The sequence below is a fragment of the Erpetoichthys calabaricus genome, chromosome 3 (assembly GCF_900747795.2).
Source record: "Erpetoichthys calabaricus chromosome 3, fErpCal1.3, whole genome shotgun sequence".
Classification (NCBI taxonomy): Eukaryota; Metazoa; Chordata; class Cladistia; order Polypteriformes; family Polypteridae; genus Erpetoichthys; species Erpetoichthys calabaricus.
Genome location: NC_041396.2, coordinates 205,374,777 through 205,393,267, shown reverse-complemented (window position 1 = coordinate 205,393,267; position 18,491 = coordinate 205,374,777). Strand labels below are relative to the sequence as shown.

The 18,491-nt window shown below is 39.0% G+C and overlaps 1 protein-coding gene across 1 annotated transcript in view; it reads right to left on the bottom strand.

Moving 5' to 3' along the window:
- Nucleotides 1-16,891, bottom strand: part of myct1a (myc target 1a) — a 31,855-nt gene extending 14,964 nt beyond the window's left edge. The window contains exon 1 of the mRNA XM_028797707.2: nucleotides 16,372-16,891. Coding sequence (XP_028653540.1) covers nucleotides 16,372-16,429 — 58 coding nt within the window. The 5' untranslated portion in view covers nucleotides 16,430-16,891. The remainder of the gene's footprint in view (nucleotides 1-16,371) is intronic.
- Nucleotides 16,892-18,491: the final 1,600 nt, after the last annotated feature.

Here is an 18,491-nt window from a genome sequence, read left to right as displayed (position 1 = left end):
ACTGCCTTCTTTGACTTTGACAGAATTCACAATTATTTACCCCATCTCAGCACGCTCTATCTGGATCACATTACTCACACAAAAATGTGGACAATGTGAGGCAAGTTTATGAGATTTCATTACCATGCCTTATACCATTTTGAATGTTTACAGCTATCATTTCAGATCTGTAATTTATTAATACTGGATTACTCCTGCAGTACAGGTCGCACCATAAATCAGTTAGTATTGCAGAGAAGCAGCCAATTAACTGCAGGATCAGCTTTGCTTTCTCATTGCTAATCACCCACTTTCTTAGAAAGCCTGTTCATAAAATTGATATATATTGATATTAAACAAGCTGGCTATATGGAAATTTACTTTTGTGAGCCCAAAGATAAGACAATAATGAGCATAATGCATCTACTCACTGTGTACAGACCCATGACAAGTTGTATAATTAAGTAAAAGGATTAGTTGTAAGCACAAAGTAATTTCTGCAAACCTCCAGACGGAGACCGAGTACGTACTTCTGCCTTAAAAATGGATTTTTTTATTTCAAAATATGCATGTTTGGTGTGGCCAGATACATTTACATGTAACACATATATTCATATGCTGTTCATCAAACAGCAACATTAGTCACATCTTTAGTTTAGCCAATTAGGACATCGAGAAAGAGGAACAGGCTCAGGGTACTTTGGGACAAGTTAAAGTCAAAGACTTTCCAAAAAGAAAGATAGATAGATAGATAGATAGATAGATAGATAGATAGATAGATAGATAGATAGATAGATAGATAGATAGATAGATAGATAGATAGATAGATAGATAGATAGATAGATAGATAGATAGATACTTTATTAATCCCGATGGGAAATTCACATTCTTCAGCAGCAGCATACTGATACAATAAATAATATTAAATTAAAGAATGATAATAATACAGGTGAAAAAAACAGACAATAACTATGTATAATGTTAAATATTAACGTTTACCCCCCCTGGTGGAATTAAAGAGTCGCATAGTTTGGGGGAGGAACGATCTCCTCAATCTGTCTGTGGAGCAGGACAGTGACAGCAGTCTGTCGCTGAAGCTGCTCTTCTGTCTGGAGATGACATTATTTAGTGGATGCAGTGGATTCTCCATAATTGATAGGAGCCTGCTGAGCGCCCTTCGCTCTGCCACAGATGTTAAACTGTCCAGCTCCATGCCAACAATAGAGCCTGCCTTCCTCACCAGTTTGTCCAGGCGTGAGGCGTCTTTCCTCTTAATGCTGCCTCCCCAGCACACCACTGCGTAGAAGAGGGCGCTCGCCACAACTGTTTGATAGAACATCTGCAGCATCTTATTGCAGATGTTGAAGGAAGCCAGCCTTCTAAGGAAGTATAACCGGCTTTGTCCTTTCTTGCACAGCGCATCAGTATTGGCAGTCCAGTCTAATTTATCATCCAGCTGCACTCCCAGATATTTATAGGTCTGCACCATCTGCACACAGTCACCTTTGATGATCACTGGGTCTATGAGGGGTCTGGGCCTCCTAAAATCCACCACCAGCTCCTTGGTTTTGCTGGTGTTCAGGTGTAGGTGGTTTGAGTCGGACCATTTAACAAAGTCATTGATTAGGTCCCTATACTCCTCCTCCAGCCCATTCCTGATACAGCCCACGATAGCAGTGTCATCAGCGAACTTTTGCACATGGCAGGACTCCGAGTTGTATTGGAAGTCCGATGTATATAGGCTGAACAGGACCGGAGAAAGTACAGTCCCTTGTGGCGCTCCTGTGTTGCTGACCACAATGTCAGTCGTGCAGTTCCCAAGATGCACATACTGAGGTCTGTCTTTAAGATAGTCCACGATCCATGCCACTAGGTATGAATCTAATCCCATCTCTGTCAGCTTGTCCCTAAGGAGCAGAGGTTGGATTGTGTTGAAGGCGCTAGAGAAGTCTAGAAACATAATTCTTACAGCACTTAAAGAACTTATTATAAAGGGTACTTAGCTGTAGATCAGCAGAAACAGGCAGCCCAGTAAAGTGGAAGGGGACTGGGGACCACTGGTGTGATGTCACTATAGGTGAAGGTCAGGCATCCCCTCCAGGAGGCGCTCTCTTGGAGCACTTTTAGCCACAGGCTCATTCTTCAGTGGTGTGATAAGAAGTGCCTCGGGGCATATTTTCTGCTTGCTGCTCGCAGCTTGCAGACTAAATACTTATAGTCTTTAATTTGCTATTTCTGCACAAATATTTAATTATATATTTATTTATATATTGATTGACTGTGGTATTTGTCATGTAAGACGGTATCTTTGTTTTTTATGCCTCTGCTGCTGTATGCAACTAAATTTCCCCTTGGGATTAATAAAATTTATTTAATCTAATATAAACTAATCTAGATGACACTGGGGCTACCCAGATCCAGCACCCTAGATTCAAATCCTAAAATTGTTCAGAATTTGTGTGAAGACTACACACGTATCTCATATCTGCATGAATTTTCATTCCACATTTCAAAAATGTGTCTGATATTTTTATTGAATGTGTGCATGTGTGTGTAGTTGAGCCTTAAACTTGACTGGCACCCTGACCATGTTGGTTCCTGCCTTATGCCCAATGTTGTTGATACAGGCTCTGGCCCTCTGTGACCCTGAAATGGAGTAAGTGAATCTGACTATATTATGTTATTTTAAAATATTAGAGATACAGTCAATTTCCTTTGGTTCATCCATAAAATTAATTAACCCTTTTTACACACATTAAGCACACAAATTCAAATGAATGCCATTTATTTATTATTTCGGGAAGTAACAGGAAGACTCCTTTGAACAAGAAACTGGTCACAATGAAAGCCAGCAGCCATAAATATGACATCTAAATGTGTAACTATGTGTATTTAAAAGTAAAACATCAGTGAAGATTAATACCATAACCATTCTTTGAAAATGAAAAGTAAAAGGCTACAGTGCTTTTATCTAGTATGTGCTTTTAACTTTTTTTTTGTAATTTGCTGGGGAATTAATTTTTATAATTTTTTACTAAAATTTGTTTTTACTAAAACATGCCTAAATGACAAAAATGTTTCTTTTTGTAACTAATATTGCTCAATTTATTTTTCGCTGAAAGTCAGGCCCAGTCCTTTTTTGTCTGACTGCATAACCTTAAACAAACATTTGTGATTCATTTATTAATGCAGAGGCTTTTGGATGCTCATTATAAGTAAGTCGTACACCACAAATGCCACGAAGACTCAACAGGAAAGTGTGATGCGGCTTAAATGCTGAATTTTCCACTGTTGTTTGGATTTTCCACAGACAGCGAAGGTTATTCACTGAGCTATTACTACAAACGCAAATTCTCAGCAGCCCACAGTTCAGCCTTTACCAATTGCAGTAAATCTAGTTTTTAATGAGACGGTCTTAAGTGAGTGGTTTTAGGTCTCCAAGGGAATGATGCACCCCTTAAAGGCAGTTGCAGTTAAATTATTATTTCTAGTGAGACAGATTGGGTGTCTCAATCAGCAGACAGCAGACTGTTTTGCCCCGTTGTTAAGTCAGTGAGTTCTAAGCCAACATCTTGTTGGTTTTACTTTAAACATGAGTGTGGTGCCAGTAGTAAGGAGACAAATCAGCAGCAACTGCCTTGCTTTCCAGACCACAGGGATACTTTATGTTCAAGCATGATACACTGCAACAGTAAACTGCCAAATCTTTTACAGCCAGTATGGATATCTCTAAAATAAAATATTTTAAAATATACTTCATCGCTACCTTGTGGAAGCAGCCAAAGCCTTTATACTCTCTATGACAAAATTATTGCAATTATTAATTATTTCTATTTAATTTTCATCTTATATTTTTGCTGGAAAAAAAACAGTTTTACTTTAGCCCCTGCAGTGTTACCTGAACCTTTAATGATTCATAGGCTGATAAACTTTCATAGACACCCAAGGCCAACAGAGAGCTCTATAAGCAATTCCAAAGGTGTTTTGGAGGGACAAATTCATTAGTATCTCCCAAGTTAACTCAGAAATGCTTCAGTAGTTTAGAGTGAGTGTGGAATCGAAAAGGGCTTAATTTGCAGGGAGGAACAGAAGCTAGTGTGGTTTAAGAGAAAGGTATGCAAGTTAAGAAAGAGTATAATGTAGTGTTGTATTTAGTGGTGTGGGTAAGTGGACTAGACACCATTTGGAAAATTTGGGCCCTTAACTGTACTAGGTAGTTTTACCTAGCATAAGCTTTTATTGTTTTTTTTATACTTTGCACTAACTCCTTCTGTGTCACTTATCACATTTCAATTTATTTTTAAGTTAATAAATTATCATTTTTGTTACTTTAGCCTTGGTAATGTCATCATGGGTTTGTGGTATGCAAAGAAGTATTTGATGATAAAGGAAATGTGTTTGCCCGAGTTTTTGGCCAGTTGGTACCTGTCAACTAAAGTTATACTCTGCAGTCCTGTCAGTTAACCAAGCTTGAAAGGCCTCCTATTTCAGTCTGACATCTCCCTTCACCACTGGGATCTGCCATCATGTTTGGGGATTACTTATATTGGGGAAAAGGATTCTTTCCCCTCTTTTCTACTCTTAAAGTTTTACTCTAGCTGTTGGCCTTCCTCTCTTTCTCGTGAGTGGGAGTTGAATTGAATTTAGTTTTGTTAAGTTTGACTTGTTTGTATGGAGTGTTACTTGCTTTTAATACATTCAATAAAGTATTAAAAAAATGTTTGGGGATTAACAACACAACAGACACCAACAGGCACCAATGACCTTACATCTGCAGATCTATGCAGATGCCTCAACAATGGAGTCACAGAACATGGCCCATTCGAGTTCAATGTTGCATCTCTGCTTTTTGTGGATGATGTGGTCCTGTTGGCTTCATCGGGGCACTTTGCAACCAAGTGTGAAGTGGCCAGGATGAGGATCAGCATCTCCAAGTCCGAGGCAATGGTTTTCAGCCAGAAAAGAGTAGATACACTCCTCCACTTGAGGCAACACCTCATCCCTAACCTGGAGAGGGCAAGTATCTTGGGATCTTGTTCACGAGTGAGGGCAGAAATGAGCAGGAGATTGACAAGTTGATTGGAGCAGGCTTTGCAGACATGAAAACAATCCAGATGAGAAAAGGCCATTCAGCCCAACAAAGCTTGCCAGCCCTGTCCATTAATTCTTCTAAAAACTCATCAAGTCTTGCTTGGAAGGCCCCCAAAGTTCTACTGTCTACTACAATACTTGGTAACTTATTCCATGTGTCTATGGTTCTCTACGTGATGAAAAATGCCCTAATGTTTGTGCAAAATTTACCCATAACAAGTTTCCAACTGTCCCTTGTTCTTGATGAACTCATTTTAAAGTAACATTTTCGATCCACTGTACGAATTCCCTTCGTAATTTGAAACACTTTTCATCATGTCTCCTCTTAATCTTATTTTGCCTATATTGAAAAGTCTTGGTTCTTTAAATCATTTCTCACAACTCATCCTCTGTAGTTCTGGAATCAGTGACAAAAGTAAATGTAAAAAAGTAAAAGTAAACGTGATCCAGCTTTAGAGATAGGGTCAGAAGAATAGACATTGGGGAGAAGTTCAAGGTAGAGCTGCTGCTCCTCTGCATGGAAATGAGCCAACTGAGATGATTTGGGCATCTGATAAGGATGCATCCTGAACGTTTCCCTGGGGAGGTGTTTAGGGCGTGTCTAACTGGGAGGAGGCCTCTGGGTGGACCCAGGACACATCAGAGACATTATACCTCTTGGCTGCACTGGGAATGCCTCCATATCCCCCCCAGAGGAGTTGGAGGAGGTGGCAGGGAAAAGGGATGTCTGGGCATCATTTACTTATACTGCTCCCCTCTCAATCTGGATCTGGACAAGCAGTAAAAAATGGATGGATGGATGGAAATGTGCTTGTCTAATAAATTGACCACCAGATGTTTTAAACCAACCTATACTATCTCTGGATAGCCTGATGACATAATGGTTTGTACTTTTACTTTCCAGCTTGGTTACACTCCATTGTGATTTTTAGGCTTGTGTTATCAGTAGCTTTGTGCTGTTGTAAGGGTTACCCGTGACAAAACTAGCCTATGGAAAGGGGCCACACAATAAGGAATTCAACATTTGACTATCATGGTGTATCTCAGTAAATCTAACTGGACTCTGTCCAGAACATAAATACAGAGATTGACTCCTTGTGGTAACACTGGTGGTGGTGTTCACTGGAAAATGCCTAGAAAACCAGTCAGGCTCAAACAGAGGAATCCATCAGGTATATTGCCAATTTAGTAACTGGTTTTGCATTGAAATAATATCTTAGTTCTTTCCAAATTAATATTACTCATGTGGGACGATGAGCACATAGACGTGAAAGGATCTGAATTAGCAGTTAATATTTATTGTAAAGAGTGTGACACCCCATAGCTCTCTTCCTCTTCCATATGGGCTATGCTATTTCCTTCCATATGCAGGCATGTTAGTTTAATTGCCAACTCATAAATGCTTCCTGCATTAGACTGGTATCCTTTCCTGATTTTATCTTCCTGTTGTCACCAATGCTGTAGTAATAGGCTTTGGCTCTCTGCAACACGTTCATAAAAAATAATGTGGGTAAAAATTAGAAAATAGATAATATATGTGGGATAGTGCATTTAGTGTTGGTTAATTGTTGTACTTTAAACAAAAATATTTTGAAGCAATTAAGTGAGCAAAATGTCAACAAGAAAAGTATTTCTACAAATTTGAAAATAAATGAATAAAGTTCACAAGATGAACTGTGCATGACAGCTCTTTTCCCATATCTACTCAAGGAATAAAGCTGCTGATTAACAACAAAGCTTTGTGCTACAAAATGAGAACAGAAATGAAGCCAAAAAAGAGACATTAACTAAAAGTAAAAGCTGGCTTCTGAATAAACAACTAGTAAAAGCCAGAAGCAATGGGTGTCTCCCTTCTCACACCCATTCTTTTGTAAAACCATCCATGACAGATGTAAATTAGGATTTCTAAAGTTAAAGTCCTTTTGTGTCTTAACTGATAACGGACAATTGTGTGCACAGCAAGTGCACAAAAGAGTCCAATATATTTTTAATCAGTTGCATCTTGGTAGATTGATAGACCAGACAAAATGGGAAACATTTACGTATAGGTGGTGTTAAATGAAGCACATTTAATCAAAAGCACATATACCAACAAATGAAATATTCATTAGCCCCTACATACTGTTAAAGAACAAGTTGTATTTCAGTATCTTGTGGGGCTGCATCCTGGTTGTGTCACAAACTACAGTGCTGCTATCTAATTTCTGCCTCCACACTTCAGCCACTCTTCATACCTCCTTGAAAGCCCCATACCACAGCAAGATACAGGGGTCACAGTATACATGAACACATAAATGTCTTTTAAGCTTGGATTCCTTGCCAATTTAACTCACTCATTTAACGTTGTCTACTGTTGTCTTACATTATTTTTAACACCCAGTCTTTAACAGGCTGTTTGGCGGAGTCTGGTGTACTCTGTATACTACTGTATTCATGACAGAACAGAATGGATATAGTCACGGAGCAAGTGGGCATAAACAAATTTGTTTTTCAAGATATGGTAAAATATAAATTGCTCCAAAAGGTGAGTCTACCTGCAATGTCATTACCAGCTACCCCTGCAGCCAATAAAGTTATATTCTATGTTTTAAAAAAGGTTTACTAAAAGATATTTTGTAATCTGAATGGGCGGCTACAATATCTTGACTCTTAACAAGTTCAGGTTGCTTAAATTGTAAATCTCTGGAAATCCGAGCTTATAACTCGGAGACCACACTGATGAGGTGCTAAATAAGCAACATTTAGTTCATCCTTGGTTTACTGGGTTATAGTGTTTTATACTGAAATATATTATATGTAACTCTTCATTGTTTAGGTCTCTGACTTGTAAGATCATTACATATTTTGCACTACTGGTGCTTTTTTCATTCCCACTTTTATTCAAGAATTATATATGTGAAAGGAGTGAAATGAATATGAATTCCACTGTGCCTGTAACATTAACATATTCTTGTTTATTATGGCACTAGAGCAGGGGTACTCAAAGTTTTTGAATGCCGGTCCACATTCAATTCGCCACCAACCATCGGGGTCCGCTATAGCCAGGTTTACCGTGTAGGTCTGTAGGACTGTAGGTGTAGGTCTGTAGGAGGCTAGTAATAGATTCAACGCAAATGATAAAATTTTTACAGAAGACCAAGACATGCACAAAACATGGAAAACAATTCAAAAAAGTCACATGACTACTTGCAATTAACACACCAATTACAACAGTTGGTACGTAAATGATTGTCACTCAGTGTGAAGTGTGAAACTGTTGTTTCGATTTCATAATGGCAGCATAGTTCGGTGAGTAACCAGTCAGTGCAATTCTCATTGCATTCCTGAGGTTCTGGTCGGTAATTACACTTCAATGTTTCATCTTGATAGTGTTCATAGTGGAGAATGCATACTCACAAGAATATGTTGAACCAAACATAGTGAGCACGGAAATCGCCAGTTTCTTTGCAGCAGGATACTGAGAATCTGGAACAAACTTTGAACAAAAAATTGTTATGCCGACTTCGTTCAATTTTGCTTTCAAAACGTGAGAAGCTTGCAAATCAGCTGCTTCCATTTGCAACAGTGACGGGTTTGAGTTCGGAAAAATTGATGCAGCCACCGATGTCCATTCACCGTCAGGCTGGACAATGAAAGGATCAGCAACAAACAAAAACACAAGCTTCAGTTTTCTGAAATCCTTAAAACGTTCATCAAACTCGACCTTCAAATGATGTAGAAATGTGGAAATCAACTGAAAACATGCCTGTTGATCAGCTGTCATGCAGCTCTTCAGGTTTGGGAAATGCAGCATCTTGCTACCTTCCAAGTCATTGATGAACATGCTCAGTTTTGTTTCAAAGGCACAACATTTTTCTTGCAATTCGACAACTGTTTTGTCTGCACCCTGAAGTGACAAATTCAGTGTATTTATATGTCCCATAATATCAACAAGAAATGCCAGCAGTGCGACCTTGTCACTGTCTTGAATAAATGTTAAAAATTCTGCAGCTTTCTTTGTATTCAAGGACTGCAGGAAGTCAGCTACATCTTCACGGAGATTCCAGAACCTTTCCAACACACGGCCCTTGCTTAACCATCTGACGTCATTGTGAAGCAGCAAATCTCCAAATTCTGCAGACATCTCTTCAAGAAAAGAACGAAACAGACGATGCTGCAGAGACGAATTACATTGTAAAAAATTCACTAATTTCACAAGAGTAGACATCACTTCTGCCAGTTCGTTACAAAGTTTTGAACAGAGGACCGACTGATGAATGATGCAGTGATAAGCAACAAGGTTGGGCTGAAGTGCCTTCATACGAGTGACAAGTCCTCTATCTTTACCAGTCATTGCTGGTGCCCTGTCTGTTGTAAGGGAAACCATTTTTGTTACATCCAATCCAGCTGCGTGCATAAACTGCGATAATGCTGAAAACACGTCCTCACCGCGGGTCTGTTTTGTCAGCGGTAGTAATGTCAGAAACTCTTCAACAAAATTATGGCCATCAAAAAATCTTGTGAACACACAGAGTTGAGACATGTCAGTTTTATCAGTGGATTCATCGTACGCGAGAGCAAACAATTCAGCCTGTTTAAGATCTGATATTAACTGACCACCGACATTGTCAAAAAGGTCATCTGCACGATGACTAGCAGTACTGTCTGATAATGGTATCTGCTGAATCAGTTCAACACACTTTTTGTCGCTAAACAGAACCGAAGAAGCAGACATCATGCATTCTTTAACAACCTCTGCATCAGTAAATGCTTTCTTATGTCTGCCAAGAACCCAAACAATACGTAGCGAAGCTTCTGTAACATTTGATTGTGTGGTGGTCGCTTTCGTCATCAGCGATGAACTCGCTACCAACGACGACTTAAGGGCGTCGATCTTATGTGAACAGAGCTCTGACTTTGATGGATAATTCACATTGTAGTACTCGGCATGTTTCGTCTCAAAATGTCGTTTTACATTGCCGCTTTTAATCACGCTTACCGATTCCTGGCAAATAATTCACATGGGCTGTGCATTAGGCCGGTCTGGCAAAATAAAGAAAAAGTCCTCAGTCCACGACTTCTGAAACAATCGATTTTCTTGATCTATCTTTCTGCGCTTGCAACTTGTTGCCATAAATTACGATTATTATCAATTCAAATTCAAAATTCGTGTAAATAATACAAGTCATACAGTTGTACGTCGTACACCGGAAATGAAAATCAACGGAGTGGACGACACAACACTGCGTATACTACAGCAACCGGAAATAATTCAAATAAACAGAAAACAGGTCCGCCTAATCACCGATTAATACCAAAAACACGCGAAGGCCGAATCTACTGATACATGTTACATTAGCTTTCCAGTAGCAGCTCAGACAAAAAGTGAACAGACCAACTGAAAAATTTATAGACCAAACGGCTTGTAAAAAAGACCAAAAAAATGCCAGTAGACCAAACGCAAATTGTATATGCCAAACAGCTTTCAAAAATGCCAGATTTCAGTTATTTGGCATAAAAAATGCCAGTTGGCAACCCTGCTACAGAGTAAATAATAAAACAACAATAATTTTGGTGCTTTTATATTCAGACTTTTGACTTACGCAGAAGACAGTCGCGGTCCGCCAAAAACGTCTTGGCGGTCCGGATTGTGGACCGTGGTCCGCCGTTTGAGTACCCCTACACTAGAGAATGGCTATGTGCTTCATGTTGGTTGATCATGCAGGTAAGAATTTCACTGTACTCTGTAGATGCTACCACTACTACTATACTGTATATACTGTGGTAAATACAGTATAACTAACCCTAAACCTGCATCTACATTTACCTACTTAAAGTATATTTCCTAGCACTTCTGGCCCAGGCATTTGTGTTAAATGTTGGAGTAAAACATTAATCTGGCATGTGCATTGCATAGAGAGCATGTCCACCCTGTCTCAGGGTTAAGTGCTATCCTCTGGTCAATAAAAATGTAAATATTCAGGGTTAGGGGAATGAGCTGGCTCAATTACTGGAGCCAGGCAACCTCCAGAATCTAAGATATCATGTTATAACATAACATTCTCAAGCTGGCTTAATTATGTTCAGATAAATGGGCAGTCCAGTGTCTATCCCAATGGTGTCTCCTGAGCACATAGCAGGAAACAGCCTCGGATATGGCATTAGTCATTTTAGAGCCTGTATCTAAGATGCTGTTATAAAACACACTTTCCAGGCTGCATGAATGGCTAAGAAGTTTAAGGCCTGCTTTGCTCAAACTCAAGTTTTCATAATCTCTTTGCTTAGGGCTGAAATCATGCCCTTTGAACTAAAAGCATAAAACAAGACGGAATAAGAAAAAAGGAACACAAATGAGAGAAAATAAACTAGTAAAACAAGTATTAGCCATAATTATGGATTAAATTATGGAAACTTGTGCTCTGTATTATATAAAGTTGTCTATAACAAATAACAAACATTACAAAATGCGTGAATTAGAAATTAAGAAAGGTTTGAATATGTTTAGGGCTGTCACTAAACAAAAATGAAAAAACATTTTAAGAACAAGACTAATCTAAATATCATACTCTACCAGGGTACTTTCTTCCCAAATTCAGAATAAAGCAGAAACATTTGACACTGGGCAACATGTAAAATAACAAAAAACATGAGCACACAGCGAATAGAAGTGAGGTGCTGGAGGTGCTAAGATGAACCAGCATGCAAAGAAACAAAAGATCCTTTTTTTTTTTTTTTTTTTTCTTTATTTCACCTTATACAATTTCTTGTATTAGGAATTTGTTAGTTTTCACATGCCCCTTGAGGTCAGAGCGCAGGGTCAGCCATTGTACAGCACCCCTGGAGCAATTACAGGTTAAGGGTCTTGCATAAGGGCCCAGCAGAGTAGGCTCTCTTTTGGCAGTGACGGGGATTCGAACCGGCAACCTTCTGGATACCAGCACAGATCCTTAGCCACCACTCCGCCCTATCATAATAAGAGAGATACATCCATTGGTCCACTATATCTGTGAATGTAACTTTTTAGCTTAAGCTCATATTCATTCTACCAATTATTACTTAAGATTTTCTGTCAGATGAGTTGGGTTGGGGAAGTCTAACGGAATTTTTGGGAAAATGATGTTTCTAGGGCGGCACGGTGGAGCAGTGGGTAGCACTGCTGCCTCACAGTTGGGAGACCTGGGGACCCGGGTTTGCGTCCCGGGTCCTCCCTGCGTGGAGTTTGCATGTTCTCCCCGTGTCTGCGTGGGTTTCCTCCCACTGTCCAAAGACATGCTGGTTAGGTGGATTGGCGATTCTAAATTGGCCCTAATGTATGCATGGTGTGTGGGTGTGTTTGTGTGTGTCCTGCGGTGGGTTGGCACCCTGCCCGGGACTGGTTCCTGCCTTGTGTCCTGTGTTGGCTGGGATTGGCTCCAGCAGACCCCCGTGACCCTGTGTTCGGATTCAGCGGGTTGGAAAATGGATGGATGGATGATGTTTGTATTACAGTACTGTTTGAATCTTTGACTAAGCTGTGCTTTACTGTTTGTGTTTTGCTATGTCTTGACAATAATAAGTACCCCAAAGCCTTGCTAATTGTATCAAAATAATTTTTTAATACACATTGTTTCTGTCACTTGAGCACACCAGTTCAACTTTACCCCTAGGCGTACAATGCCAGCACTTTCTATATAATGTAATACTTTGCATTTTTTGTACACTTCCTGCCCTGGTGAGCCCTAATCAGCAAGTGACCTCACAAAACAAATACTTTCAAAGATTAATTCATTTTTATCTAATTCAAAACACTTTCCACCCTGTGAGTGCAGCAACCTGTGTAAAATAAATACACCTTTATTCTTACATCATGAAAGGTCTTTCCTATACTAGTTATTAGTTCAGAAATGGAATGTAGTAAAGGGAATTAGACACTCTGTAAGGTGGGATAAAAAAACAATGGGTAGTGCTGCTGCTTCATACACTGAGTGTCCTGAGTTCAAATCCTACACCTAGACATTATCCACTAAAGTTTCTTTCAAAAGACAAGGGGTCATCTAATAGTGCCTTATCTTATTGGCACTTGATTGCAACAAGGAGAGTGGGGTTTACGACCCTGTGTAGCGTCTGCATGTTCTTCTCGCATGGGTTTTCTATGAGTGCTCCAGTTTCTTCCTACAGTCCAAAGACATGCAGGTTTTGTGAACTGCCATTGCTAAATTGGCCCTTTTGTGTGTCTGTGTGTTCACCCTGCGTTGGACTGGCACCCAGTCCAGGGATCGTTCTTCCCTTGCACCTGATGCTTGCTGGGATAGGCTCCAGCTTCCCCACAGCACTACCCTGGAAAAATGGGTTTGGAAGGTTGATGGATTGATGTTATGTTATAAATGTTCCAGAATTCCAGAATGCTCTAGCCTGCCCTCCTCATTCAACAGCACTCCTTCAATGGAATGTATTTATTATGATGAAAGGTGTAGAAACATGACAGATATGAACACCACTAAGCAGGGCTACTGCAATGATATCCTCATATATGGAACAATCACAAATGAGAGCTATGACTACGCTTTGCAGGTCTAACTTTGGTGACTTCCGTGATTCTTGTTGCTCCCTTCGCTAAGTGTCAGTCCATTGCTAAATCAAGTATGAAAGATCACTTTACTCTTATTTGTGTCATACAAGGGCCGGTGTGCCCTCTCTTGTTTCTCTCTGTCTCATAGATGTTTACAAGGTTCTTCTTGTAAAATCTGATATGAAACTACAGGTATTCTACATAACAGCCTCAATTCTAAAGGATTGCAATCAGTCATATAATGTATGTGTAATACATATTGGGAAAGACTATGTGCCTAATTTACAGGCTTTAGGTGCAAAGCCTTGAGTCTCATCTTTTCAACCAGTTTACTATACAATGGTACTTACTGAAGACACTGAAAGTGTTAAAGGCTTTAAATTCACTGTTTGATGAGGATGAGAATGTAATAAATGTGCAGCTAATTAGAGGCAGCACTTTGACATGAGTGGTAGAATACTGGAAAAAGCTAATAAATCTAATAAGTCAACACATTCTGGAGAATGAAATACCCCCACAAAAGAAAAGTCACACGGTGTGAGATCTGCTAATCTTGGGGGCCAGAAGTGGAATGTCAAAGCGTGGGCTCCTTTATGGCCAATCCAGCGATGAGGGTGCTTGTTGCTGAGAAATGCCAGTGACAGTCAGGAAGTCTATGACCCCCCTCTTTCAATTGGTCTGTGATTGGTTCCTAGGCACCTTACAATCGTAAAAATATGGTACTTTGAAATCGGATGAATCTTTTTGAATCACTCTGTATTTTAACTGTAGGCCTGATTGCCACCCTTAAATTACACGCAGAACATTTGGAAAATTGTGGGTTTGCAGTTGTGAAATCAGTGAAGAACACATTGCCATGGGTAACTCCTATGACTATTCACTTATCTGTACATTTACTAAATCCACGTAATCCATGTGTAGGGTCAAGGACTTCTAAACAGTTTTGGACAAAAAGGAGAAACCAAACACGAATGGGATGCCAGCTCATCACAGGGCACAGTCATGCCCATATCCACAATCATTTAAAAAGGTCAGTTTAGCGATGGCCATTATTCACATACACCTTTGGGGTTTAGGAGGAAATTCCTAGTTCTGAAATGAAAAGCACAAGGAGAACATACAGACTCTGCAAAGTCAGTCTCCTAAATGTATGGGTTAGCAGCAGTAGACACTATGCAACCCCATCTTTATTCAGCATATACTGCTTAGTACACTGACCAGCAGAGGACACACACCTAACAATGGATTACACACTTGAAAGAAGACAAACATGTGGCCTTGCAATCTCTGTTTATGACAACACAATTTAAATTTAGTTTATAATGTGACATTTTAACTCTGGAGATTGCTGTGAGAGTTTGTGAAAAAGGCTTGCATTATACTACAGCATGTATCAAAGGTAGTGCTACATTTAGTCAAATCAGTATAAATTGAAAATACGATTATCAGCTATTTAGAGTACGACAACAAAAATGTGTTTTTAATAGATTTGTTAGGGAATACATAAGAAAGAAAGAAAGAAAGAAAGATTTGATTTTGATCTTTAATAAACACTTTATTACTCAGTAACAATCATTACAAAAACAAACAAAATCCTTACAGTAATAAGCTCTCCAAAAGGTAAATTCAAAAACCACAAATACCAAAACTCTGTATTAGAATTACAAAGAAAAAAGGAGTTTCTCATTCCTGATTGTACAAACTGCCTCATTTATATGGTTAATAAAAGTTTTGAAGTTAAAATTAATTTTATGAAATTTAGAAAGAAAGAAGATAACAAACCATAGATTTATTGCTATGCAATAGCATTTATTTAAAAAAATGACCTATATTTGTGAATGTAAAAGTAAAAAAGTTATATAGTCACTCATACAGTGAACAGATTGCTGCATTAACCATTTACTCTACATGAAATCAATACAAAATTAAACAATATTTGTGACTAATAAGAAAGATCTTTAAACACATTTGCTTCATTTTATAAAACTATGAATGTAATAGTCTATAAGAAAATGTAAAAAATGTAATAGAAAGAAAGAAGATTATAACCAAACATTTATTGTAATGATATGGTATTTATTAAGAGAAAATGGCATATGTTTAAGAATGTAAGCTTCAAAAATAAAGAAAAATCATAGAGTGACACCTACAATGAATTGACTGATTTGTTACCCACTAACTTTAAATTAAAACACCACAAAATTAAGCAATAATTACGACTAATAAGATCTTTAAACGGAACTTGCTTCAGTTTATAAAATTATTTATGTAACTGTCTATGCGAAAATGTATAAATCTAACAGAAAGAAAGAAAGAAAGAAAGAAAGAAAGAAAGAAAGAAAGAAAGAAAGAAAGAAAAGGTCTCTTTACTTTTGATTTTGCCCTTCTGTCCATTTATTGTTCGCTGACGTCTACGTCGCGGGTTACATTTACGCACACTTTTGTGTTCACTCATTTCGGCCAACAAGGATTCGCTAAAAAATTTGAGCAGGGCATCGTTAGGATGTGGAAGGAAATCACGGTAACTGGAGAAAACGCGACGAACACGGGAGAACTAGAGAACGCCACCACGGAAAACCAAGGGTTACGAATCGGACCTTTGAGCTGTGGAGAAGCCGCGCTAAGCATCGTGACACCGCATGGTCCCCGTCGTAATTTTACTATATAATTAGATAATATAAGTTACACCTAAATGGCAATAAGAAAGAAAAGGTAAGGTAACATAAATCAACATCTTAACAGTCAAAACTGCATTATATAGATAGCTTGCTTACCAAAAAATTTTTCGGGCAACTTTACGTTCGAGTTGACTTCAGTGTCATTATTAGCCATGACACCCTGGCAAGTGTCCCCAAAGCAGAAGAGCAAAGAAAATCACATGCAGCTCGTTATACGCTTAGTTCGCACAGCTCCACGATACAACTGCCTTCCTCCAACGTCGCTGTCTTTTTTCTTTTTTGTTTGTGAAAAAGGAAACTTCACTATCCCGTTTCCTGCTTTTCAACCTAAATTAGCAACGGAGTGTTTTTATCAGCGAAACGCAGAATTCCGGATAAATGGAATAGTTTCCTTTCCCGTCATTTCCTCGTGTTTAATTAACGAAGAACAATGCAAGGACCAGCTTCGTCACTTTAAACTGGCCGGCTGCTGGAGATTCCATCTGCGAAAGCCAAGAGGCTTAATCTCTCTCTTTTTACACCAAAAAAGAAAAGCGAGCGAGCGAGAGAGAGAGAGAGAGAGAGAGCGAGAGAGAGAAACAGCGGCGCAGTACTCGCTACAGTTGTGCTGGAGCTCAGATGTCTTTATGAAGTCCTTGCATTTCGGATTAAGAGAACACTAAGGATGAAAACGGGAACTATAAATATTTTACTGCAGCTTAACATTTTAAGATTTTGACAGTTCAAAGGAAGCCACGGGCGGCGTTATTCTATCCTCTGCCGTGGCCTGAACATTATCTTTCCTTTGACTGTATATAGTGAAGTCAATCAAGATTAATCTCTTTTTCAAATTTTCTATTTACTACAGAAAACTTGACATTATCCACTGTGTGAGGTTGCATGGGTCTTATCAAAGCGGGTAAAGGAAGAAAGGGACAATTAGGAGCTCACCATGGCGCAAACAGGGTGCTGATATGATGTATATAAACTATTTATGTAGAAATTTTTCATTCACAGTATGTAAAATTTCCTTTCACTGCTGCCTATGCAGTTCATAACAGTGGCAATGCACAGCTCCTCTGTCTGTCCTCCCTGAAAAACTGATCAAGCAAAGTGATTTTGTCCTGCATGCTATATTGTTCACACACAGACCTATTACAGTACAATAGATTATAATTTTGTGTTTTGTAGATTTTTTAAAAGATAACTGTTCATTACCTAAACTGATTACTATGGAATCCTTCCATCTTTTTTAAGTGTTAAGTATTTTTAAACGTACAATGGAAGGTCACAGAAAAGGAGAATAGAAAGTTCAGAACAATGAGAAAATTTCTCTGGATCTAAACAAAGAGGTATAAATCAGTGCCTGCCTCTTTGGATGTCCTATCCAAATGCCTACCTCTCAAGTACCTCATGAAGAAGTCCCCCTTTTACCTTCCATCTCTGTTTCCAATCCAACAGTTGATTCCCCCTGCCAGTGAGTCTTGGCTTCAGACATTTATTCCAAGTTTAGACTCAGTCTTCAGGTGTGGTGTGAGGTTAATCTCCATCCATGATTCACTTCCATCTGAGTCCTAACATCACTTCTGGGGTTAGGTTGATCATTTTTTGGCTGTAATGAAACAAAGCTAAAATTCCTTTCAGTTGTCTTGCATTCCTCAGCCCTGTGTGACCAGTGCAATCATACTCTACTAGGTCAGTGACTGTTTGTTAGCTGGGAGTACTGGTCTCCTGACAGTCTTCGCTTAAAGTTTGTCATTAGTGTACAGTCAGGCCTCAAGTTCCACAGTTCGGGACCATCTGATGACCAGCAGGTGTTGGGGCCTCTTGCCAGCCCTCCATGACCTCTTTGTCTCTTAGCAAACATCCTTGGCATTTGCTGAGCAACCTGCTTATCTGCATCCTTGATTCCCTGTGCCCTTTACCACCTTGGCAGCACACTTATCCTTGGCAAGTCAGGTTGCCTCTGTGTAGTCTGCTAACTGTGTTTTTCAGGTGTGAGTCATGTTTTCTTTTTCTAGCGCTGTTCTGAAACTTGGCAGGCTGCTTAAAGAAGTTGTCATCACATGAATTTTCTGTTGTTAACCCAGATATGTTCAGATAGCTGAGGAGAAATAACTGAAAGCTAGTAGATTAGGAGTCATTAAAACCATTTAAAACAAATTGTAGGTGGTTCAGGTATCTTTGAACTTTTTTTATCATCATCGTAATGAATAGCCTTGCTTGTATCTTCGATA